Raw genomic sequence first — 21,950 nt, forward strand, 5'->3', positions numbered from 1 at the left:
TCAAGTGGGAGTGGAAAGTTATTCCAGCACAGATATCAACCCTTGCTGCAATCTGCATAAAATTTATCACAGAAAATAGAACAAACTTCTTTAATTTCAACAGGAAATCTTCCTCTCTCCTGCCTACCTGCTGCAACATATATAAAGGAAGTGTTTGTTCACAGTATGTTTCCATCACTTTTTAAAAAATGAACAAGTGCCTACAGCCATTATATTGAAAAACAGGCAAGACTTCATTTCCAGTTAAAGCCATGTCATTTTTCGTACAAGTACTACTTTACAGTATTAATTCAAAACTCAGTGATCAGACCTACGACTTGTAAAAACATGCAATTTCCACAGATACTTCAGTATTTCCAGCATTTGTTTTTTCTATAGTGATAGTCAGCTACTTTTCACTCCATTACTCTACGGTCGAGTAGCTCGTTGTTTATCCTTTGATTTGGTTTCCATTAACTCATTAATTGCACAAGGTTTTGGCCTTAATCCAATGCTGTTCCTAAAATAGTGCATATTGAATGGAGATGGCTATTTTCCTCAAGATTCCACTCTTCAGGTTGCACTTTGCAATTTCAGATTGTTCATAACTTCTGGTCTTCACAATGAAAAAGAATTCACAAAATACCTCTCCCCCATGCTTCAGTGAACAATGAAAATCTAAACTCTTTCCATCATTAGAAAGCTTCTCCTACAAGTTGATATAATGAGTGGAATCCTACAGGGGTCTGTGCTGAGGCCTTAATATTTTGCAATTTACATCAATGACTTTGATGTGGGGAGCTAAACTCGTAGATGACACCAATACAGGAATAGAACTATGCTGTGAAGACGACAAAAGGAGGTTGCACATGGATATAGTTAAATTGATTAACGTGCAGATTGAGTATAACATGTGAAAACAAAGTTCTGAGGAAGGGTCCGAACCCAAAATATTAATTCTGATTTTTCTTCACAGATGTTGCCAGACCTGCTGAACTTTTCCAGCAACTTCTGTTTTTGTTCCTGATTTACAGCATCCACAGTTCTTTTGGTTTTTCAAACACAAAGTTGTTCATTTAGGCAGGAAGAATAACAAAGCAGAGTATTAAATAAATGGAGAACCACTGCAGAATTCTGAGTTACAGAGGGATTTAGGTTTTCTAGTGCATGAATCACAAAACATTATATGCAGATACTTCAGATAATCTAGAAGGTTAATAGGATGCTATTCCTAACACAAAAAAGTATTACAGAATTGAACATAACAGTAAGGATGTTATGCTTCAGTTATATATGGCATTAGCAAGGACGAGACCACATCTCCAACACTGTGTGCACTTTTGATTTCCTTATTCAATGGAAAGATGTAAATGCACTGGAGGCACTTCAGAAGAGGTTTACAGGATTGATACCTGGTATAAGCAGGTTGACTTATGAGGAGAGGCTGGCTGGAATTATTGGTGTTTAGAAGAAAGGAATGACTTAAAGCGTATATGATCCTGAATGGTCTTGACAAAGTGGATGTAGAAAGGTGTTTCCTCTTGTGGTTCAGTACAGAACTAGAGGGCACAGCTGCTTTTTCAGGACATTGAAGAAAGGAACTTATTTTGTCTGAGGGTTGAGACTCTTTGGAACACACTATCTCTGAAGGCTATTAGGGGTGGGGTCACTAAACGTTTTGTACCACGGGTAGACAGACTCTTGATAAGCAAAGAAATTAAAGATAGGAATATAGAATTTGAAATACAAACAGATTAACCATTATTGAATGACAAAGCAGGCTTGAGAAGCTGAAGGAAGGGTCTACCTCTGGTCCTGTTTTGTGCATTCAAAATGTTCTACACCTTGGAGTTTTTCCGACCTACTGACATTATTGACTCGGTCTCTGACCTCCAACAGAACTCCCATATATGTATTGTATGATCCCAGACCAGACCACCAAGTTTGTGTTAGGAACCTGGACTCGATCACCAAATTATGTTATGACCAGTTTCGGGACAAATAACTTTTATATTTTAGAAGTAGACAAATGTGAGAAAGTGGGCTTACAAAGACAATAAAACCACAAGGTTCCAATCAAATAACAATACTTCAAAGTTACAACATTAATACAATCTACATCCCATGTATAACCTAGTTCTAACATCCAGAAATAACATCTGATAAACACGGGTAATATACTGTGATCAAATGCCCCATACCACATCAAAAAACCAATGTGATCTACACAGATATCATGCATTTCTCAGCATCTCCCCTCAGACATTTATGAAAGAGCGGATCACCAAAATTAATTAAGCGGCACAAGAGATTGTAATTATTTTTTTCTTTTTTCCAGGTTGGCCTTGAAACTCCATTTTAAGAGCGATTCTGTTATTGACTACCTCAATGGCTGCCCCGGTTCTGGTCAATCATCCTCTTTTCCACGGTCTCCTGGACTCAGTTTTTCACTGACAGATAACCCAACAAGCTAGATCTGTTGCTGGGTTTTCCCTGACCTCCAAATCTTGCCCTGTTGCCTCAAGAATATGCTGTTTGGGCACCTTTTGCACCACTCTCTGCCGTACAGAACTACTAATTGTGCACAATCTTCTTTTAAGTCCTTCACAGCTCTTAAGCTTTCTCTGAATTCTTATCGCCCAGAGCTATTCAAGTGCTGTAGAACCTTCTACAAGTCCTCACTACACAAAGTCCGTGTAGTTCAGCTTCCTTATGCAGCACAGTTAATAACAGTATTGCTTAAGGAGTTGGTTCTGGCTGTTTTTCCTTCTCCAATTCTGTGACCCTAGAACTACTGTTCAGTGACCCCTGAACTGCCCTGTGTGACCTATTGAAAATCTTGCAATTAGTCGCACTTCTTGCTCTAGACAGAATCGCATGTAATTAATTTTGGAACGGTCGAATACAGCAAACACTTGGAACATTTGCTTTCAGTACAAATTGCATACAACAAAAAAAAACAGGAATTGTTAACGACGTGCTAGATTAAACCCGGTTTCCTCTTCACATCAAGCAATTCTTATATCTCTATGAAACCTCAAATTTTTACGAAATGATGAATACAACAAAGCAAAGCAGTCTTCATCGGGGAGCAATAGGGAGATTTGTACTGTCTTCAAAATTATGAAGAGTTTTGATTGATTGAAATAGCAGAAGTTTATTTGCTGTGGTTAGGAAATCAATAACAAGGAGAAAATCAATTTAAAGCCATTCCCAGAAATAAATGGTACCAGGACTAAGTGAGAGGAATCCAAAGTTAATTTCTTTACATAGTTGGTTGCAGAAGGACAGAATGCTTTGTCTGAAAGTCAATGTAGTTCCTGGAGAACAACGAGATGAATTTTCTGATGAAGGGTCTAGGCCCGAAACGTCAGCCTCTCTGCTCCTATGATGCTGCTTGGCCTGCTGTGTTCATCCAGCCCTGCACCTTGTTGTCTCGGACTGTGGAAGCAGTGGGATTAGTTTTAGATTGTATTTGTACCAGCTCTTTGCCAAGGTAATGAACTGAATACCTTCCTTTAGTGTTGCGAACTTTTACTGCCCTATGAAATGGTATTAGCAGGAAAGCAGATTCAATAGTTATAACATTCTATAGGATTCCCAGAATCATCTAATAAAGTACGAATTTGAGTCTAACCATGATCCTGTGCATCATGACTCAATGTGATTTGAAATGAAGTAAATGAAGGAAAGCATCCATATTCAAGAGATCAAAGTGTGGGAGCACGTGTCCGACTCTACTATCTTTCATGTTCATTATTCAGTCCTTTAAAACCAGTTTCAATATTTTCCAAATAATTCTTTCATAATGTGGAGATGAACTTCCAATGTGTAGATTAAACTTACCGTCTGATTTCTTCTCTGTGGTCCAAGTGGCTAGCAGAGCGATCTCTTTTGACTAAGGATGCTTCAAAGCCCAGATCCTATTAAAAAAATAAGATTCAGGGCATTTATATAATGTTTATGGTTTTTACAGCTTCGACAAATAATTTAACAGGATTTCTACAGTGAATTATATTCAACTGTGTAAAGAATTTTAATTCATGCCATTAAGAAGGGGAGCATTTATTGACGATCTCCAATTGTTCTCTAGTTAATGGTGGCATCCTTCTTGAATTGTTATAGTGCGTTGTCATGATTTAACTGGGAAGACTGCACACTAATCATACCCAACTATTCATCAAATCATCACAAAAGATACAATTCCATAAAATCCCAATGAGATTATCAAAATAAGCAATTTGTCTGCCAAAATGCTCCTCAGGACAACAGTAATTCACACCAGGTTGCATAGTAACTGAAGTAAATAATGGTTTTTATTGTAATACACTTAATTTTAACAAGACCAGAGGATAAAAGATTTCCGGCTTGTGCAACTCAAACTATACCTTTTCAAAACCACAATTACACACACTTAATCACGAATCACAATTAAGTCACATAAAAAAACAAACTATTTAACACATATACTATGGCTGAAAAATTAACATATACAGGGTAAACAAAATTCTGAAGTCCAGATACAAGTGGAAAGTTATTTTTCTGTCCTTTTGATATCTGCAATGAGATGATGCACTGTTGTCTGTAGGGTGATGATCGACCTTCGGTTTGATGATTGATCAGGTGAACTATAGTATTTTCTTCTAAGAACTCTTTCTTTTAAGCTTCCTCAGTTTTCCTGTCTTTTCTCCACATGGCATGGGAATGGTGGGGGTGGGGGTGGGGGTGGGGGTGGGGGCGCCACGAGAGGACAGCATGAGGGCGAGAAGGTGCGAGGCCATGGGGGCACGAGAGCGAGAGTGAGCGAGTGAAAGCAAACATGAGAGTGAGCGAGAGATAGTGACAGCGCGAGCAAGAGATAGTGACAGCACAAGCGAGACAGCGGGCATGTGAGATAAACCAGAGGGCGAGAGCCAGCACCAAACAGCAGATGACAGCCAGAGGGCAAGACAGAGGCAGTGAGAAAGGGATAGCACGAGCACAAGTGAGAGACAGAGTGCAAGTGGCAGATGGTTGCTGCCTGCAGGCTCTGGATGTTTCTTCTGCTCTTCTGCTCCTGGCACGTGCAGCATTTTAACAACCTTTGGCTTAACCAAAGGGTTGTTGGTTGTTGTCAGGCAGAATTTCCTCGACTCAAAGGACTCCCTGTACTAGTCAGTCAGTCTCACATTTTCCTTCTTACAGTTTCCAAAAGGTAATGCTGCGATGTACAGCTCAATAATTAAAACACTTGATTTCCAAATTGCAAAACTCTCCTGATTTTTCAGTTATATGACTTCAACTTCGATTTCAGTTTACATGAAAAATATGGGTGACTTGCAATGTATTGTTTTCAGGTAGAGAGTTTCAAGATCTCAACTCAGCAACATTGAAGGAACAGTGACAAATATTCATGTCAGGATTACAGAAAATAACGGGGAACTTCCAGCCTACAGTGCTCACATTTATCTATTACGTTTGCCTATCTAGGCGACAGAAACCATGGATACAAGAGGTGCTGTTGAATAAACTTTGGTGAGTTGCTGCACTAATCTTACTGACAGTACACACGACAGTCACAGCAGTAAAGGTTTTCAATATTTAAGATGTCCCCAATATCAATCTATAAATATACACTGAAAACACACCAGGTATGTATTTGTTACCATGTTTATCAGGCATCAGAAACGTACGTAAACGAGATAAGTCTGTGCAGCAGCAGTCAAGTCAAATACAATTAACATGACACTGTGCTCAGGCAATTTTAGGGGTGATACATGCACAAAGACACTGCATCAAGAAACACAAGGTGCAATAATAATAAATTATAAAGGGTCTTCAAACTGTCAGTTAATAACAGAGAAGATTAAAATCATCAAAACTCACCTCAATGCATTTGATGACATCACGAGGGCCAATGCACTCTGTATCAAATCTGATGTGAGCTTTATTGGTTGCAAGCGCCACTGATGTATAGAGTATACCTTTGGTTTTCATCAGTGTTGACTCAATATTATGAACACACGAGGCACAAGTCATTCCTCGCACCTAGGTAAAAGTTAAAAAATCATGATAGAAAGGTTTTGTTGAGATAGCAAAGAGGGTTGAGAAGGGTGATGCGGTTGACATCATGTACTGGACACAGATTTCTGAAAGATATTCATAAAGTGCCACATAACAGACTTGCCAGTAACTTCAAAGCCTCATGAAATAAAGGGTATGTTGACAGTATTGTTGGCTGAGTGATAGGAAACTGTGGTAATGAATTGTTGTTTTTCACACTGATTTAAGATATACTTTGCATTCCCCAATGGTTTGCACGAGGATCTCTGCTTTGCTGGATCTATATTAATGATTATAGTTGATGTGGTGGGCACAAGTTTAAAATTCACAAAAGGCACAACTTGAAAGTAATGAACAATGAAGGGGACACTGATAGACTTCAAAAGCACATAGACAAAGTGAATGACCATCTCCAACAAGACAGAACCTAACCATTAGCTCTTGACATTCAGAGGCAATACCATCACCAAATCCCCAACTATCAACATTCTGGAAATTACCATTGAATGAATGAATGAATGATTTTATTGTCACACGTATTTTACAGTGAAAAATACAGCGAAAAATACTACCTCTGAGTAAAATACAGTGGAAAGCTTCCAAAGTTATGATGATACCAGCACCATTTTGAATAGACCAGAGGGGTCAACAAAGGTTGCCACAAAAAAGGTTGATACACCAGGTAAGATCACAAACAGTAATTTATTAGCTTGGATAGAGGGCAAGCTAATCAACAGAAAGCCGACAGTTCGGATAAATAGCTCTTTTTATGGGTTTGCAAACCATAATTAACGGAGTGCCACGGAGTTCGGTCCTCAGGCCCGTACTATTTACAATCTATAGTAATAACTTGGATGCAGGGATGGAAAGTACTACCGCTAAATTTGCCGACGACAATAAAGCAAGTTGCACTGAGAAAATAAGAAACCTACAAATAGATATGGATAGATTAGATAAATGGGCCTAACAACTCTGGGTGTCCTCACGCATGAATCACAGAAAACTAGTGTGTAGGTATAACAGGTAATAAGGAAGGCAAATTGAATTTTGGCATTTCTTGCTAAAGGAATAGAGTATAAAAGTAGAGGAGGGTTGCTGTAAATTTATAAGGCATTCACGAATACACACCTGGAGTACAGAGTACAGTTGTGGTCCCCTTACCTGAGGAAGGATGTATTTGTATTGGGGGCAGTTTGGAGAAGGTTTGTTAGATTGATTCCAGAGATGAGGGATTTGTCTTATAAAGAAAGGTTGAGCAATTTAGGCTTATACTCTGTGGTGTTTAGAAGACCGATAGGAGATCTAATTGATGTGTAGAAGATGCTAAAGAGGATTGACAAAGTAGATGTAGAAAGCATGTTTCCTCATGTTGGGCAATCCAGAACGAAGTCAAAGTTTTAGCTTAAGAAGTAGCAGATTTAAACCAGAGATGAAGAGGAAATTACTTCTCTCAAAAGGGGTCATGAATCTGTGGAATTCACTACCCTCAGAGTGATGTGGATGCTGGGACATTGAGTACATTTAAGGAGGAGATAGACAGATTTGTAATGGGTTAAAGGGTTATGGGGAGTGAGCAGGGAAGTGTGGTTGAGGCCGAGATTAGATCAGCCACTTTCGTATCAAATGGCGGGGCAACCTCAAGGGGCTGAAGTGCATACTCCAGGTTCTAGCTATTATGTTCCAGAAAGTGAACTGAACTATCCATATACATACAGTGTCTACAAGTGCAGGAATCTTACGGCAAGTAACTCACTTCCTGACTCCCCAAAACCTGTCCACCATCTATAAGGCACAAGTCAGAAGTATGATGGAATACTCCCCACTGCCCAGATGGGTGCATCTCCAACAACACTCAACACGCTCAGCACCATCTAGGACAAAGCAGACTACCTGATTGGCGCCACATCCACAAACATCCACTCCTCCATGACCAACACACAGCAACAACAGTATGTACCATTTAGAGGATGCACTGCAGAAATTCGACAAAGACCCTTTGACTGCTCCTCCGAAACCCACAACCACTTCCATTTGAAAGGACAAGGACAGCAGACACCTGGGAAGAGCACCACCTGCAAGGTCCCCTCGAGGCCGCACACTATCCTGACTTGGAAATATATCGTTACTCCTTCAGCGTTGCTGGACTAAAATTCTGGAACTTCCTATCTACAGCAATGGACAGCTATGGTTCAAAAGGCAGCTCATCATCAGCTTCTCAAGGACAAAAGGTTTGGGCAGTGATGGCCCAGTCCATTACATCGCGTGAATGAATTTTTTAAAAAGTAGCCAATAACATTTAATGCAGAGAAGTGTAAAGTGAATACTTGTAGTAGTAAAGAGAAACATAGGCAACAAGTAAAAGATATAATTAACAAGGCAACGCAGGGGCAAAGCGACTTTTTTAGTATATGTGCACAAATCACTTAAGGTGGTAGGGTATGTTGAGAAAGTGATTAATAAGGAATATGTGATTCTGGGCTTTATAAATAGGGGCATAGAGTAGAAAAGCAAGGACTAGCAGTGAATCTTTATAAATCATTCATTCATCTTCAACTGAAATAGTGTGTCCAATTCTGGGCACTGTACTTTAACAAAGATTTGAAGGCTTTAAAGACAGATCAGAAAAGAATTATTTGAATGGTTCTGTGGATGAGGGACTTCAGGTAGGAGGACAGACTGGAAAAGGAAGATAATTCGATAAAGATGTTCAAAATCTTGAGGAATCTGGATGGAGCGGATATAGAAAACCAATCCCATTTGCTGGCGAAAGGGTCAAGAATCATAACTCACTCATATAAGGCTAAGATCTGGAGGGTACTGTCAGAAGCGGTGGTGGCAGATTCATTCATGGGTTTCAAAGGGAAACTAGATAATCATCAAGGAAATAAAGGCTGAGAGAAAGGATAGAAGATTAAGACAAGTTGAATTGCTCTTACACAGAGCTAGAATGGATACATGGATCGATTGACCTTTCTCTCTGCTGTAATCATATGATTCTACAAATTACTTCTTGGAAACCATTAAACTGCAAAAGTCGAGGTGGCTCTTGTTCAAACCACAAACATACTTATCTAGAGGAGAACTCATCTGTGGCCCAGTGTTACTGGCTCACCGACCAGGCATTGCAAGAATTAGCTTGCTCCATCATGGAAGATGGGGAAAGGTGAACAGTAACAACCTAACTCTGCCAGCATACGGTACACCTTCAGCAGAAAAGTGCAACAATTCACCCCTCAGATTTCTCCACACCAGTCACCATTTTGCTCACTGATTATCGCACTTGAGTAACTGAACTTATAGATAGCGTCACAGTTCCCGCAACATCAATTTAAAACATCTAACAGATCAGGGGTAGCACTAGTTATGTATCGCACTGTGATTTTTTTTTTTGAGTGGTTGGAATTCCTTCCCTTGAAGCAGTGAACAATTTAGCAATATTTGAACTGAATACTCACAACAAGTTCCAACTGACCATCTGATCCATCGTAGTCCTCCAACACAGAGGCTCCAAAGCCCAGCTCCCTTATTAAGTCTGCAATATCTGGGGGCTTTACGATACCTGGGTTATACCTCACTTCTGCTTTTCCAGCCATTAGAGCAACCAATACAGAATATATCCCTTGACAGAATCAAAAGTAAAAAACTCACATTAAACTACAACAGTACAGCTCAAGCTGAAAAGCTCAAAATAATTTCAGCATTTGTGCTCATTTACCATCAACACCCACATGCTGCTAACACTTCTCAAATACGGCCAGATTTGCTTTTTTTTTGATTAATAGAAATAAAAATGCAGTCCAGGATCCCAAGTCTCCAGTGATCTCAGATAAAGTAACAGTCTGGGCTCTGTGCTCAGTCTCAGAACATGTTGATAAGTGATTAAAATTTCCTATAAACACATACAAATTTTCATCCAAACACTTCCCACGCAGACATCCCTTGAGGGTTTGATCTTTTGTGTTGGAGGAACAGAATGCCCTGCTGGGAACTTAACAATATAATTATTTAAATCATTCAAGAAATGCACAAGCCCACATCAACTCCAGTCTCCCAGCCTGCCTCAATCCCAGCCAATCTCCCAGCCATGCCTACTGACATAACAGGTCCACAGCGGATGCCATATCCTTAGCCCTGCACTCATCCCTGGAACATTTGGGCAACCTAACATCAGACTCCCGCTCATTGACTACAGCTCCACCTTCAACACCATTATCCCCTCCAGATTGATCTCAAAACTCCATGACCTTGGTCTCAGCTCTGCCCCCTGCAAATGGATCCTAAGTTTTCTGACCCACAGACCGCAGTGAAGATAGGTAACTGCAGCTCCTTATCTTTCTCACATTAAGTCTTCAATCTTTAACCCTTCATACAAAGATTTCAGCTTTTCGATATCATCAGTTCTACTATTGGGACTGCATTTTTTTCAGTCTTTCCATCGCTTAAGTAAGCCACCCAATTTGCGCCAGCTCCTCTTTATAATTTCACTTTGCTGGAGTTGAAATTCATCAAGTATTTTCCAGCTATATCTCACGTATTATCAGAACCTCAAAACTGGGTGAATTAATCTTGTATTTTCCCTGCTCACAACGTATGTTTCCACCTGGCTTTGGATTATCTGCAAACTTGGAAACTTTAGTCTCCACATCCAAATAAATCAATATATATTTGAACAGCAGGGATCAAGGGCTGATCCTTGTGGTACTCCACTTGTCACAGCATGCCAACACAAGAGTGACCCATATTATCCTACCCTCTATTTCACACCCATTAGCTAATCCTTAATCCATGCCAGTACCTTACCTCCTGTCCCACGTGCTTTAATTCTGCTAATCGACTTCCTGTGGGAAACATCTAAAAATCTAATCACATTAAATCACTGACTTCCCTTTATTAAATCTCTAACTTATATGCTTTAAAAAATTTCAGACTCAGCAATCATGATTTTCCATTCTTTCTATCTCTTCACCTTTGTTGTTAATGCAGATTGTAAATAGCTAAAGCCTCAACACCGACTCGTGACACTCCACTATTCGTCATCTGTCAACTTGATAATGTCATATTTATGTCCAATGTCCACTTCCTGTCTGTTAACCAATATTCTATCAATGTTCATATTATACCCAAAAGGAAAGCTGCAGGTGAACTACACAATGCCAATAATCAGTAGCTTCAGGTGTTGAGGGAAAAGAAGGAACCACTCTTGCTCAAGAGAGTGCTCCAATTGGCGAGATTTCAGAGGGAGGAGAGAAGAAACCAAAATTAAGACTTGAAACACATTTGTAGTAAAAAAAAAGTCCAATAGAAGATATAGAATAAATTTCTTACCATCTTCCTGCTTCAAGTTCCTCTCAATGTTAGCCACACATGATGCACAGGTCATGCCAGTAATCTGAATAAAGCATTTTTCTGGCAGTGGAGCTTCTGTGTTCTGCTGAACGATGCTCAACTCCTGCATCTCTCCTTGCATGGAGACCATCCCAGTTTCACATAGACCATTCCTCATGTTTTTCCCTTTAACAGAGACTTTTGGGAAAACTTCTGTTGGTAACACTGCAGGTTCTGTACTTGCTGCAATACAATTTGCGTAACATTTTCATTACATTTTGCATTACAAAATGTGTATTAGAATTCATCAAGACCATAACAATTCCACTTTCTCACTTGTCAGATATTAAGTGGAGTCACTCAGATACAGTACACTATTATAATGCAGGGCCTCCCTACAGAGTATTACATTTTATCGTTGGTTCCAGAAGAGTTGCCCTTTTACACTTGGGTAACATTTCCATTTCATGCATCAACCATCATTTAAGGAGCTTGCCACTGTATTACTGCCATTCTGCTTACTAGGAACGGCAAAGTTGATGTAAAACTAAACCATATAGATCCTTACAACTAACTAAAGAGCTTGAGAGTTTTTTTTCATTCATTCACAGCATGAGGAAGTTGCTGGCTAGACCAGCATTTATTGCCCATCCCGAATTGCCCAGAGGGCAGTTAAGAGTCATCCACACTGCTGTGTGTCTGGAGTCACATATAGACTAGACCAGGAAAGGACGGCAGGTTTCTTTCCCTCAAGGACATTAGTGAGCCAGATGGGTTTTTCTTACAATCGACAATGGTTTCATGGTCATCATTAGATTCTTAATTCCAGATTTTTATGGAATTCCATCATCTGCCAGGGTGCGATTTGAACCCGTGTCCCCAGAACATTACCCAAGTCTCTGGATTAATAGTCCAGTGATAATACCACTAGGCCATCAGCTCCCCAAGACAAGTTTAAAATGGTTTTAAATTGTGTCAGTGGAAGGAGAATGCACATTCTACTTTGCACAGAAATCCTTTCATAAATGACTCAGATGCTAGGGAAGAGATTGCTGGGCCCCTTGCTGAGATATTTGTATTATTGATAGCCACAGGTGAGATGCCGGAACACTGGAGGTTGGCCATTGTTGTGCCACTATTTAAGATAGGTGGTAAGGAAAAGCCAGTGAACTATAGGCTGGTGAGCCTGACATCGGTGGTGGGCAAGTCGTTGGAAGGAATCCTGACGGGCAGGATCCACATGTATTTGAAATAGCAAAAACCAATTAGGGATAGTCAACGTAGCTTTGTGCATGGGAAATTATGTCTCACTAACTTGATTGAGTTTTTTGAAGAAGGAACGAAGAGGATTGATGAGAGCAGAGCATTGGACATGATCTATATGGACTTCAGTAAGGCATTCAACAAGGTTCCTCATGGTAGATCACATGGAATACAAGGAGAACTAGCCATTTGGATAGAGAACTGGCTTGAAGGTAGAAGGTGGTGGTGGAGGGTTGCTTTTCAGACTGGAGGCCTGTGACCAGCAGAGTGCCAAAAGGATCGGTGCTGGGTCCACTGCTTTCTGTCATTTATGCAAGCGATTTGGATGTGAACATAGGAGGCATGGTTAGTAAGTTTGCAGATGACACCAAAATCAAAAGGTGTAGTGGACAGCGAAGAAGGTTACCTCAGAGTACAATGGGATCTTGATCAGATGGGCCAATGGGCCAAGGAGTGGCAGCTGGAGTTTAATTTAGGTAAATGTGAGGTGCTGCATTTTGGAAAGGCAAATTAAGGCAGGACTTATACACTCAACGGTAAGATCCTGGGGAGCGTTGCTGAACAAAGAGACCTTAGAGTGCAAGTTCATAGTTCCTTGAAAGTGTAGTCGTGGGTAGACAGGATAGTGAAGGCGGCGTTTGGTATGTTTGCCCTTATTGGTCAGTGTATTGAGTATGGGAGTTGGAGGTCATGTTGCAGTTGTACAGGACATTGGTTAGGCCACTTTTGGAATACTGCATGTAATTCTGGTCTCCCTGCTATAGGAAGGATGTTGTGAAACTTGAAAGGGTTCAGAAAAGATTTACAAGGATGTTGCCAATGTTGGAGGATGTGAGCTACAGGGACAAGCTGAATAGGCTAGGGCTATCTTCCCCGGAGTGTCGGAAGCTAAGGGGTTACCTTCTAGAGGTTTATAAAATCATGAGGGGAGTGGATAGGGTGAATAGACCAGATCTTTTCCCCAGAGTGGGCGAGTCCAAAACTAGTGGGCATAGGTTTAAACACAGAGGGTGGTGTGTGGAATGGGCTGCCAGAGGAAGTGGCGGAGGCTGGGACAATTAAAACGCATGTGGATGAGTATGAGAAGGAAGGGTTTAGAGGATTACTGGCCAAATGCTGGCAAATGGGACGAGATTAATTCAGGATATCTAGTCAACATGGACGAGTTGGATCGTAGGGTCTGTTTTTGTGCTGTTAGCTTTATGACTCATAGCAAGTTACAGTTCTCGTTGCCCTGGTATCTCATCCAAGCCATGAGTCTTCACAGTGAGCATTTACAGACTACTGACTAAAGAAATGAGACATCACAGACAAGCTTGACTACTTTTTCAAATAGTACACTCACTTTCTGCAGGAGTCAAACATACAGAACGTGGCCGTAAGAGACTCAGCTTATTTCTCTCCTCAGGTTAACTTTATAGCCCTGGAAGAAGTACCTCTTGACATTCTGGTCAAGATCGGTGAACTCAAGATTGTCTGCAAGCTCACATTTGTAGCTGACCGAGGCTGCATAGCCCTCTTCTATCATTTGCAGTGCATTAACTAAGTAGGGCTTGCTTCCTATGTGAGCAGAACACTAAAAGATTTCCTTAACATTTGGTCAAGAGATACACAAACTTAACAGGGTAATATCAGCATTCTAACGTTACTGCATAACTCAAATTCTCTCTTGACGGTACTGTATCTAAGCAAAGCGCACTCTAAACAAAGAAGAAACAAAAACAACAGGACTTCCCCTCTAAACATGGCATGCTGACAGGAGGCACGAATAGGAGTGGTAATGATCTACGAAGCAACAATGCAACTCATCCTTAAGATCAAGAGACTCAGGAAGGATGATCAATAAGGGTGTACAGAGTTTTGAAATTGAAAAAACTAGATAGGAAAATTTATTTTTAGATTACAAAACATTACCAGGAAGAATGGCATCAAATCCCATATCATCTATCATCTCCCTCAGTTCCTCAGGATTGGTAAATAGAGGATCATATTCCACAACTCCATTGTGCTGTGTAAGAGAAACATGAATTGAGATCACTCCACTTTTGTTTGAAATATTTTCTTCGATAGTTTTCACACAAGAATCACAATTCATTCCTTTAATATTAATCACGGTCACACTGCTCAACTGATGCCTCCTTGAATCCACGGAACGTATCTGTGGTGAAGTTACTAAAGGATGTTCAGTAACACTGTGTGAAGACCTGGCATCATGACATTCATTACGGAGTGAAACTTTGAAATTTCCAGGTGGCAAGGCCTCAATAGCCTGCTTTAAGGCATTTGGAGTAATCATGGCTGAGTTGTACTGTATCGTGGCACCCCTGGATTCCAAAGAAACCTTGATGTTGTGTACAGCTGGAAGTTCTGACAAGTTACTCTCAATGTTCGTTACGCAGGAATTGCAGTGCATGCCATCTATTCTGAGGATCAAGTTTGTGAATCTGTTATTCACCTCCCGTGGATCGGCTTTGGTCACCTGAGTTGCATTTATTAGGCGTTCAATGTTAAGATCAAGCTTCAGCGGTTTGGCCTTGGTTTTGATTGTGGCATTGAATCCAGCACTTTCGATTTGAGTCCTGAGGTCCTCTGGTGTGATGAGGTGGGCTTGGTACACAATTGTGGCTTCTTGACTATTCAAAGAAACTTAATAGTTAAAAAGAAACATTTGGTTAATATTAATTAAATTCATTAAAGTAGTCTTTAAATTTTGTAAGCTTAGATAAAAGATCTTATAGAACATGAATTTTTTGATAAAATAGGCCAAAACATCCTACCCTCTCGATGGTGCGATAGATAAAAACTCAGATTTTGCACTAGGCCACAGCAAGCAGAAAGTCTCTGGATTAAATCCAAGCTGAGACCAACAAATTCAACAGAATGAGAAACTCTAATTGGACTCCATGTTTTTGGGTGAGAGGTGAAAAACAAATAAGAAGTCCATGCTTTGACTGCAATATGGTCAAGAGTCCATTTTGAGCACACCAGCCAAGAATATAATCATGCTCAACTCTCCCATCTTCACATAGACCATGATTCAGTTAATGTTTATCATCCATGCTCACATTTGAAGAACGCCTCTTGGCCAAAATACCAGAGGGCTCCCAGTACCTGTGGAACTGAGCCTGGCAACAGTCAGCACCTCAGCCAAACAGCAAGTGCCAACAAAAAAAACAAGGAAATTGTCCCACAGTTCAACGAACATCTTTATATTTAAAGAGTGATGCTTTATTAAAATAGAAGCTACCATCTGAAATTTTAATCTACGTTTTCTTTGTAATTTTCACATGTCCATTCAGTTCTATTTATAAATCACCTTCCATTTTTTCTCTCTAATTATTTTCCAATAATTTGGACCAGAAAAATCATACATTTTCAAACACTAAACAAGCCTTGTAATATTGTATACCTCCCTCACCCAGTTACATGATGCAAAGTCATGCAGCAAAACACAGAACAGCACCCAGGCATAACTAAAATAGCCAGGAAATGCAGAATAAATTGAAAAAAATCTTCAGCACATACAATAGTTAGATATTTATGGCTTTTGTCAGATTTGAGATAGATGGCAAATAGTCTCCAAAATCAATTACAGAAAACTATACTATAGTTAAAACCGAAAAATCTGTGGATGCTGTAAATCAGCAACAAGAACAGAAATTGCTGCAAAAACATCTGTGGGAAGAAATCACAATTAACGTTTTGATCAAGTGACCCTTCCTCAGAACTATATTCTCTTGTTGTTGGGGATGCTATCAAGATGAGCAAGAATAGTTACTAATGCATTCATTGAGAATGTTCATACTGGAAAGCACTCCTGTCCTCTGAAATGCAAATGTAACTATGATCCCATTCATGTTGCTGTGAGCACTATCTTGCCATTGTTTGATTAGTAAAATCAGGTAATTAACACATGTATCACTATGTTGTATCTAAAGATTTACTTTTAGCAGTAAAGATTTCTTTTTAAAGACAAATAAACTGCCTCCCCTGTAGAGGCAACAAATGAATTTACAAACTCTAACTCAGAGCAAAGACACAATACAGTGCCTTGGTGTTTGCTTGTAACCCAATTAAACCACATGAAATCTACTTCAGCTTATGTGTTTGAGTAAACTCAACTCTCCTATTGTAGGCAGAGGAAACCCATTTTGATTTGTTATTTTACCTGTTCTGTAACCTCCTTTGCTCATCCACTTAAAAGAACAATATTGGCAGAGCTATTTGGTCAGAGCAAATGTCTACCTGTCAGTACCAAGAAAGCTGCAAAGAAACAATGACTTTCTTTAAGATCACCTTTAATGCGCTGAACACCTTGTAGCTTCCCAATTTTGCCTTCAATCGTGCTGCAACAGGAATGACAAGTCATTCCTTCAACCCTCATCTTCACCACCATTTCACTGCCTTGGATCGACCACGTATCTTCAGACATTGACAACTTCTTGTCCACTGGAGAACCGTCCATCTTTAAATCAATGATTTCCTCTTTAAGACTTGCTGTAGTGGGGATAAAGGCGAAGGCTGAATCATTTTCATCAAGTAACTTTTTTCTCTCTGTGTCATTAGTATTGGGCACTGTGTTTACAATCTTGTGGTCAGGCTGAGGAGCGAGTCCCCTTTCATTACTGAGAAGGGGTAATTCTTGGGGGATAAGCACTGGACTTGTGTCTATCAACGTAGCTTCAAATCCTATGTCATCGATTGCTTCCTGCAGTGACTCTGGGGTCTGAAACTCTGGATTGTACATGATAGCAGCATTATGGTTTTCAAGTGAGACCTGTACAGAAAAACACAAAAATCAAAGCGCTTTAAAAGGAAAGGGTCAAAAGCCAGAAAGGCAAAAGAAAAATAATTTCAATCCAACAAAGAAAATAAACATTAACATTCCCAACTGCGTAGTAAACTGTTCCGCTGTTCAAGCTTGCAATAGTAATTCACCTGACAGCAAGTACAATGCCTATTTAAAAAGTAAACTCGTGCTTGAAAGCATCTGAAATAAAGAAATAAGTAAATCAGGGCACTTCCAAATTTACCTCACTTCTGCAGATGTCAAATTTAGCAAAACCAAGCTACAAGTGGTCCTCGATTTATGAATGTCTGATTTACAAATGCTTGTATTTAGGAGCAAGATCCCATATTATTAATTTTAAAAACCCAACATGTGAATGTTTGCTCATACTTACAAAAAGCTGTTTATTCTGACTTGTGTACAAATTGACCTACAAACATACCAGGAACAGAACATGTTTGTAAACTGGGGACTGCCTGTATTGCTAATATTTTGCAGAAAACAGCAAAGACAAATAAATGCGATGCTCAGCTTGTCCTTGCCAACATTTAGCCCAACAAAGCTGCTCTAGCATAGTTTTTAATCTATGACCAGCTCCTTTCCAATGAGTAAACATACTTTCTGATGGGATACTGAGCTAATTAGTTAAAGAGATGCCTAATTTGATCCCTATTCCATACTCAGACCCTTTAGATTTCCTCAGGAACACAATTCGCCCGGAATGAGGATCAAACATCAGCGAGAACCTAAACCTGAAGCACAGAAGCACAAAAGAATCCAACTGTATTCTGACGAAAGGTCATTGGACTCAAAACTTCCTCTCTGCTTTCTTCCCAACCATAGATGCTGCCAGACTTGCTGAGTTTCTCAAGCAATTTCCGTTTTTGTCACTGCCCAACTTACTGCACGACACTAAGACTGTTATCTTCCTTTTGAAGAAACCCTTTTCTCCCCCCCTCCTATCCCTCATTCTATCACAGTAAAATCACCTATGCACAACTGAAAACAGGGAACAAAAACCACTTCCAAAAGAATAGACTTCAGGAATAAATTTCAACTCAACAAAATGGACAATAGTCATTTGCTGGATCATTTCTTGGGCAATGCCCTAACCAACCAGACCCAACCTGCCTGGATTAAAATCTAAACAAAGCCTGGCAGTAAACTGTCAATCATCATCAACTACTGCATTCTCCACAACACCACCTCTACTAGTGTCAACTTGACAACTGATCAACACTTTCCTCTCATACAATACAAATACTTATTTCCTCTTTTATTGCTATTCTTGCAAATTATCTCATGAGTGCAAGACAAAAAAAAAGGTGACAAAATGTGTCTTTTCCAGCAACAGCTTTCATAAAAAGTCCATGAATAATTTGGTAGCACAAAACTTGAATGTTGCTGAAAAGAAGTATATGTTAGAGACACGTTACACAGTGGAGTAAGGAACACAGTACAAAAGTAGGTAAATGAGTATAAAAGTAGAGAAGCGCAGGCATTAGTGAGACCCCACCTGGAGTATTGCATACAATTTTGGCTAATGGGTATAGTTTTAAAACAAAGATGAGGAGAATTGATTTCTCTAAAAGGGTCATGAATCTATGGAATTCACTACTGCAGAGTGCAGTGGATGCTGAGACATTGAGTAAATTTAAGGAGGAGATAAACAGATTTTTAATTAGTAATGGGTTGAAGGGTTACGGAGAGCCAGCAGGAAAGTAGAGTTGAGGCCAAGACGAAATCAGTCACGATCATATCAACTGGCACAGCAGGCTCAAGGAGCTGAACTGCCTTCCCTTGCTCCTAGTTCTTATGTTGCCAATGCTTTTCATCTTGTACTAATCAGGACAACGAAAGAAAGTGAAATTTCAAGTTTCAAAAATATCACAGCAATTGATATTACAGGAGCAAAAGATATTGATTGTCTGGCAAGTCACTAATCGGCCAAGGCATTGTCATAGGGAAAACAATGGAGAACTATATACAAACTTAAGATCATCAGTCATGCTCACATATACTTGCAAGTGATAATATATACAGGCACCCGATCGTTACAAACAGAAGGAATGTATTCAAACTTAAACCGCTCTATTGGATTTCCCATGAGTTTAGAGAGGCCACAGGCCCTGTTGATATCTCCATGGCAACACCTCAGCCAGAGTCAACTTGTCTAAATTTGGTGGTTTTGCATTGGTTCTTGAATGCAAGATGAGAAGCTTCAACACCATGTCTTACTATCCAAAATAATGGAAATACAGACCATATGATGCACACACATTAGCATTAGAGATCAATAAAGCAAGATATCTAATTCTTATGAACAGTTTGTGAAATATTAACATTTTTCCCCAAATGTTGACTGACATGCCATGCGTTTTTCACATTTTCTATGTGGCAGGATTTTGACTTTTAAGCCTATTGAATACAACATTGATCTTTTAAAAAGAAAACTAGCTATTTCATGCCATTTACATCTAAAACAGAGCTACACTTGTTAAATCTCAAATCAAATAATCTTTGGCAATATTACAAACTTGTAATTGTTTGCATAGTGTCACTTCATTTTCTGGAAGGAATTTTAGCTTATTGAATAGTTTCATAATTCATCTATTTAAGATCATTATTCCTTTTTAAATAATAATTTCAGGACTAGCTATTTCTTCTTGTTATAATGCCATCTGTCCTTTGTTTAACAGTGAATTGTACAGTACAACAAAATCCTCTCAGCTCATCAACACCACTTCTAACCTAATATAACGCACAAGTGAATGCCAGTGAAAAAGACTGTCCTGTTTCCGAGATAGTGGGAACTGCCGATGCTGGAGAATCTGACTAGATTAAGGCATTTCTGAATGTATATATACCAGAGACATTAACAGGTCTCCTGTATTTTCTCAATTCAATGTCAAACCATTATGGGAGCCCAAAGGTGGTCTCAGTAATTCATAACGAGATGGATCTTGATCCCCTCTTATACTGATTTAATAATCTGATAAAATGGCCACATGTTTGAAGAATATGAAGGTCAGTTTTCTCTGAGGATCGAGTGTCTTTGGAATTCCCTTCCTCAAAAAGCATGAATGCAGAATCTTTCATTTTTTTTTTAAGGCAGAGGTAAATAGATTCTTGATTACCAAGGGGATGAAAGAGTATCAGGAATATACAGGAATGTTGACTTGAAGTTAAAATCAGATCAGCCATGATATTATTGAATGACAGAGCAGGCTCAAAGAGCCAAGTGGTCTACTCTTGTGATTGATCAAATGTCAGGTTCGGCACTAACAACCTGCAAGCCACTGCACACGATGTTGATAAACCATCCCCCAACCCTCAAAGTTTAGGTAAGGTGATAAAAGATTGATGCAATATGGTAACATCTTCCAAGGTCAAGCAGTGTACTAGTAATTATTATCTTGCCTTACACAAAGTACATGGGCAAAAGACTTGAAATCTAAGGAAGGATATACTGCCTTAGGATTGGTACAGAAAAGGTTTGTAAGAGTTGGTCCCTGTTTTGAATCTTTGGAATTCTCTTGCCTCGAAGCCTGGCGATATTCTTTAAGGCTATGTCAGATTTTTGGACTTTAGGGGAATCATGGATTAAAAGGGAACAGGCAGTAAAGTGAAGTTGAAGTTAAAATCAAAATCAGCCATAATCTTACTAAATGATGTTGCAGCTCATACTTCTACTGCATTTATGAAATTATACACCTGAACGAAATATTGATTTTCTGAGGCAGGAAGGTAGAAAGTTCGAGAAAGGGAAAGAGAATTTGGGAGGAACAGAAAATAAGCAGTTGCCATAATTGCTTATATTACAAGTAATACCCACCCCAAGTGAATTTCAGAGCAAATGTGTGATGGTGCAAAATCACTTCAATCTTCCCTCTCAGTTTATCTCAATCATTCAGTGCAATATCAAGTTTGAATTCAAGTGCTACCTTCAGGTTAACATTAATTGATTCAGTTTCACTACTTTGTTATGTTACACTAACAAAATAAGCAAGCACCTCTTCCTGTCCTTTAGTAAAAAGAATAAACTTTGCAGAGTTCAGGTTGAACTTGTAACTAGTGTAGAGAATACAAATCCACCAAAAATAAATATATAAATCTGCACATTAAGTGATTACTTTGTAAAAATAGTAGATGCTCACATTCTCATTAAAATTTGACTGTATTGAAATGTTAATTTGTCTTACATAAGCAAATCCTAATCACACAGCAAGGAAAAATGAAAACCAAAGAAAAATCAGTTCGGTTCTCATAACTATCAGTTGGCAAAAGCCGACTATAAATACCTGAGCTAGTACTCGCGCAAGAACAGGGCTGAAACTGATTTTAATGCTCGCTGCTGGACTAAAAAAATCAATTTTAATTATGTGTCCCCCAATCTGGTCCTCAACAGAAACAGACAGACAGAAAAGTCTATAGATTTGTAAAGAGGACCTAACCTTGTGGCTGGAGATCTGCTGAACTGACATTCTGGATTTCTTTTATGGTCCCCTCTGTGAAGCAGATATCAATCAAGTGAGCAAGAGTCCAGTGTTGT

General features: G+C 39.4%; 1 protein-coding gene across 4 annotated transcripts in view; it reads right to left on the bottom strand.

Annotated features, from left to right (window-relative positions):
- Positions 1-21,950, bottom strand: part of atp7a (ATPase copper transporting alpha) — an 88,523-nt gene that overhangs the window by 38,389 nt on the left and 28,184 nt on the right. For 3 of the 4 annotated variants that reach the window (XM_048605055.1, XM_020512035.2, XM_048605053.1), the window contains 6 exons: positions 16,906-17,386; positions 14,524-15,255; positions 11,347-11,589; positions 9,477-9,640; positions 5,845-6,006; positions 3,826-3,902 (listed from right to left, as the gene is read on the bottom strand). In XM_048605055.1, the coding sequence (XP_048461012.1) occupies positions 3,826-3,902; positions 5,845-6,006; positions 9,477-9,640; positions 11,347-11,589; positions 14,524-15,255; positions 16,906-17,356 (1,829 nt within the window). In that variant the 5' untranslated portion in view covers positions 17,357-17,386. The remainder of the gene's footprint in view (positions 1-3,825; positions 3,903-5,844; positions 6,007-9,476; positions 9,641-11,346; positions 11,590-14,523; positions 15,256-16,905; positions 17,387-21,950) is intronic. The other variant, XM_048605056.1, reaches the window with a different exon arrangement.

This window comes from Rhincodon typus, chromosome 14 (genome assembly GCF_021869965.1).
Source record: "Rhincodon typus isolate 14 chromosome 14, sRhiTyp1.1, whole genome shotgun sequence".
Taxonomy (NCBI): Eukaryota; Metazoa; Chordata; class Chondrichthyes; order Orectolobiformes; family Rhincodontidae; genus Rhincodon; species Rhincodon typus.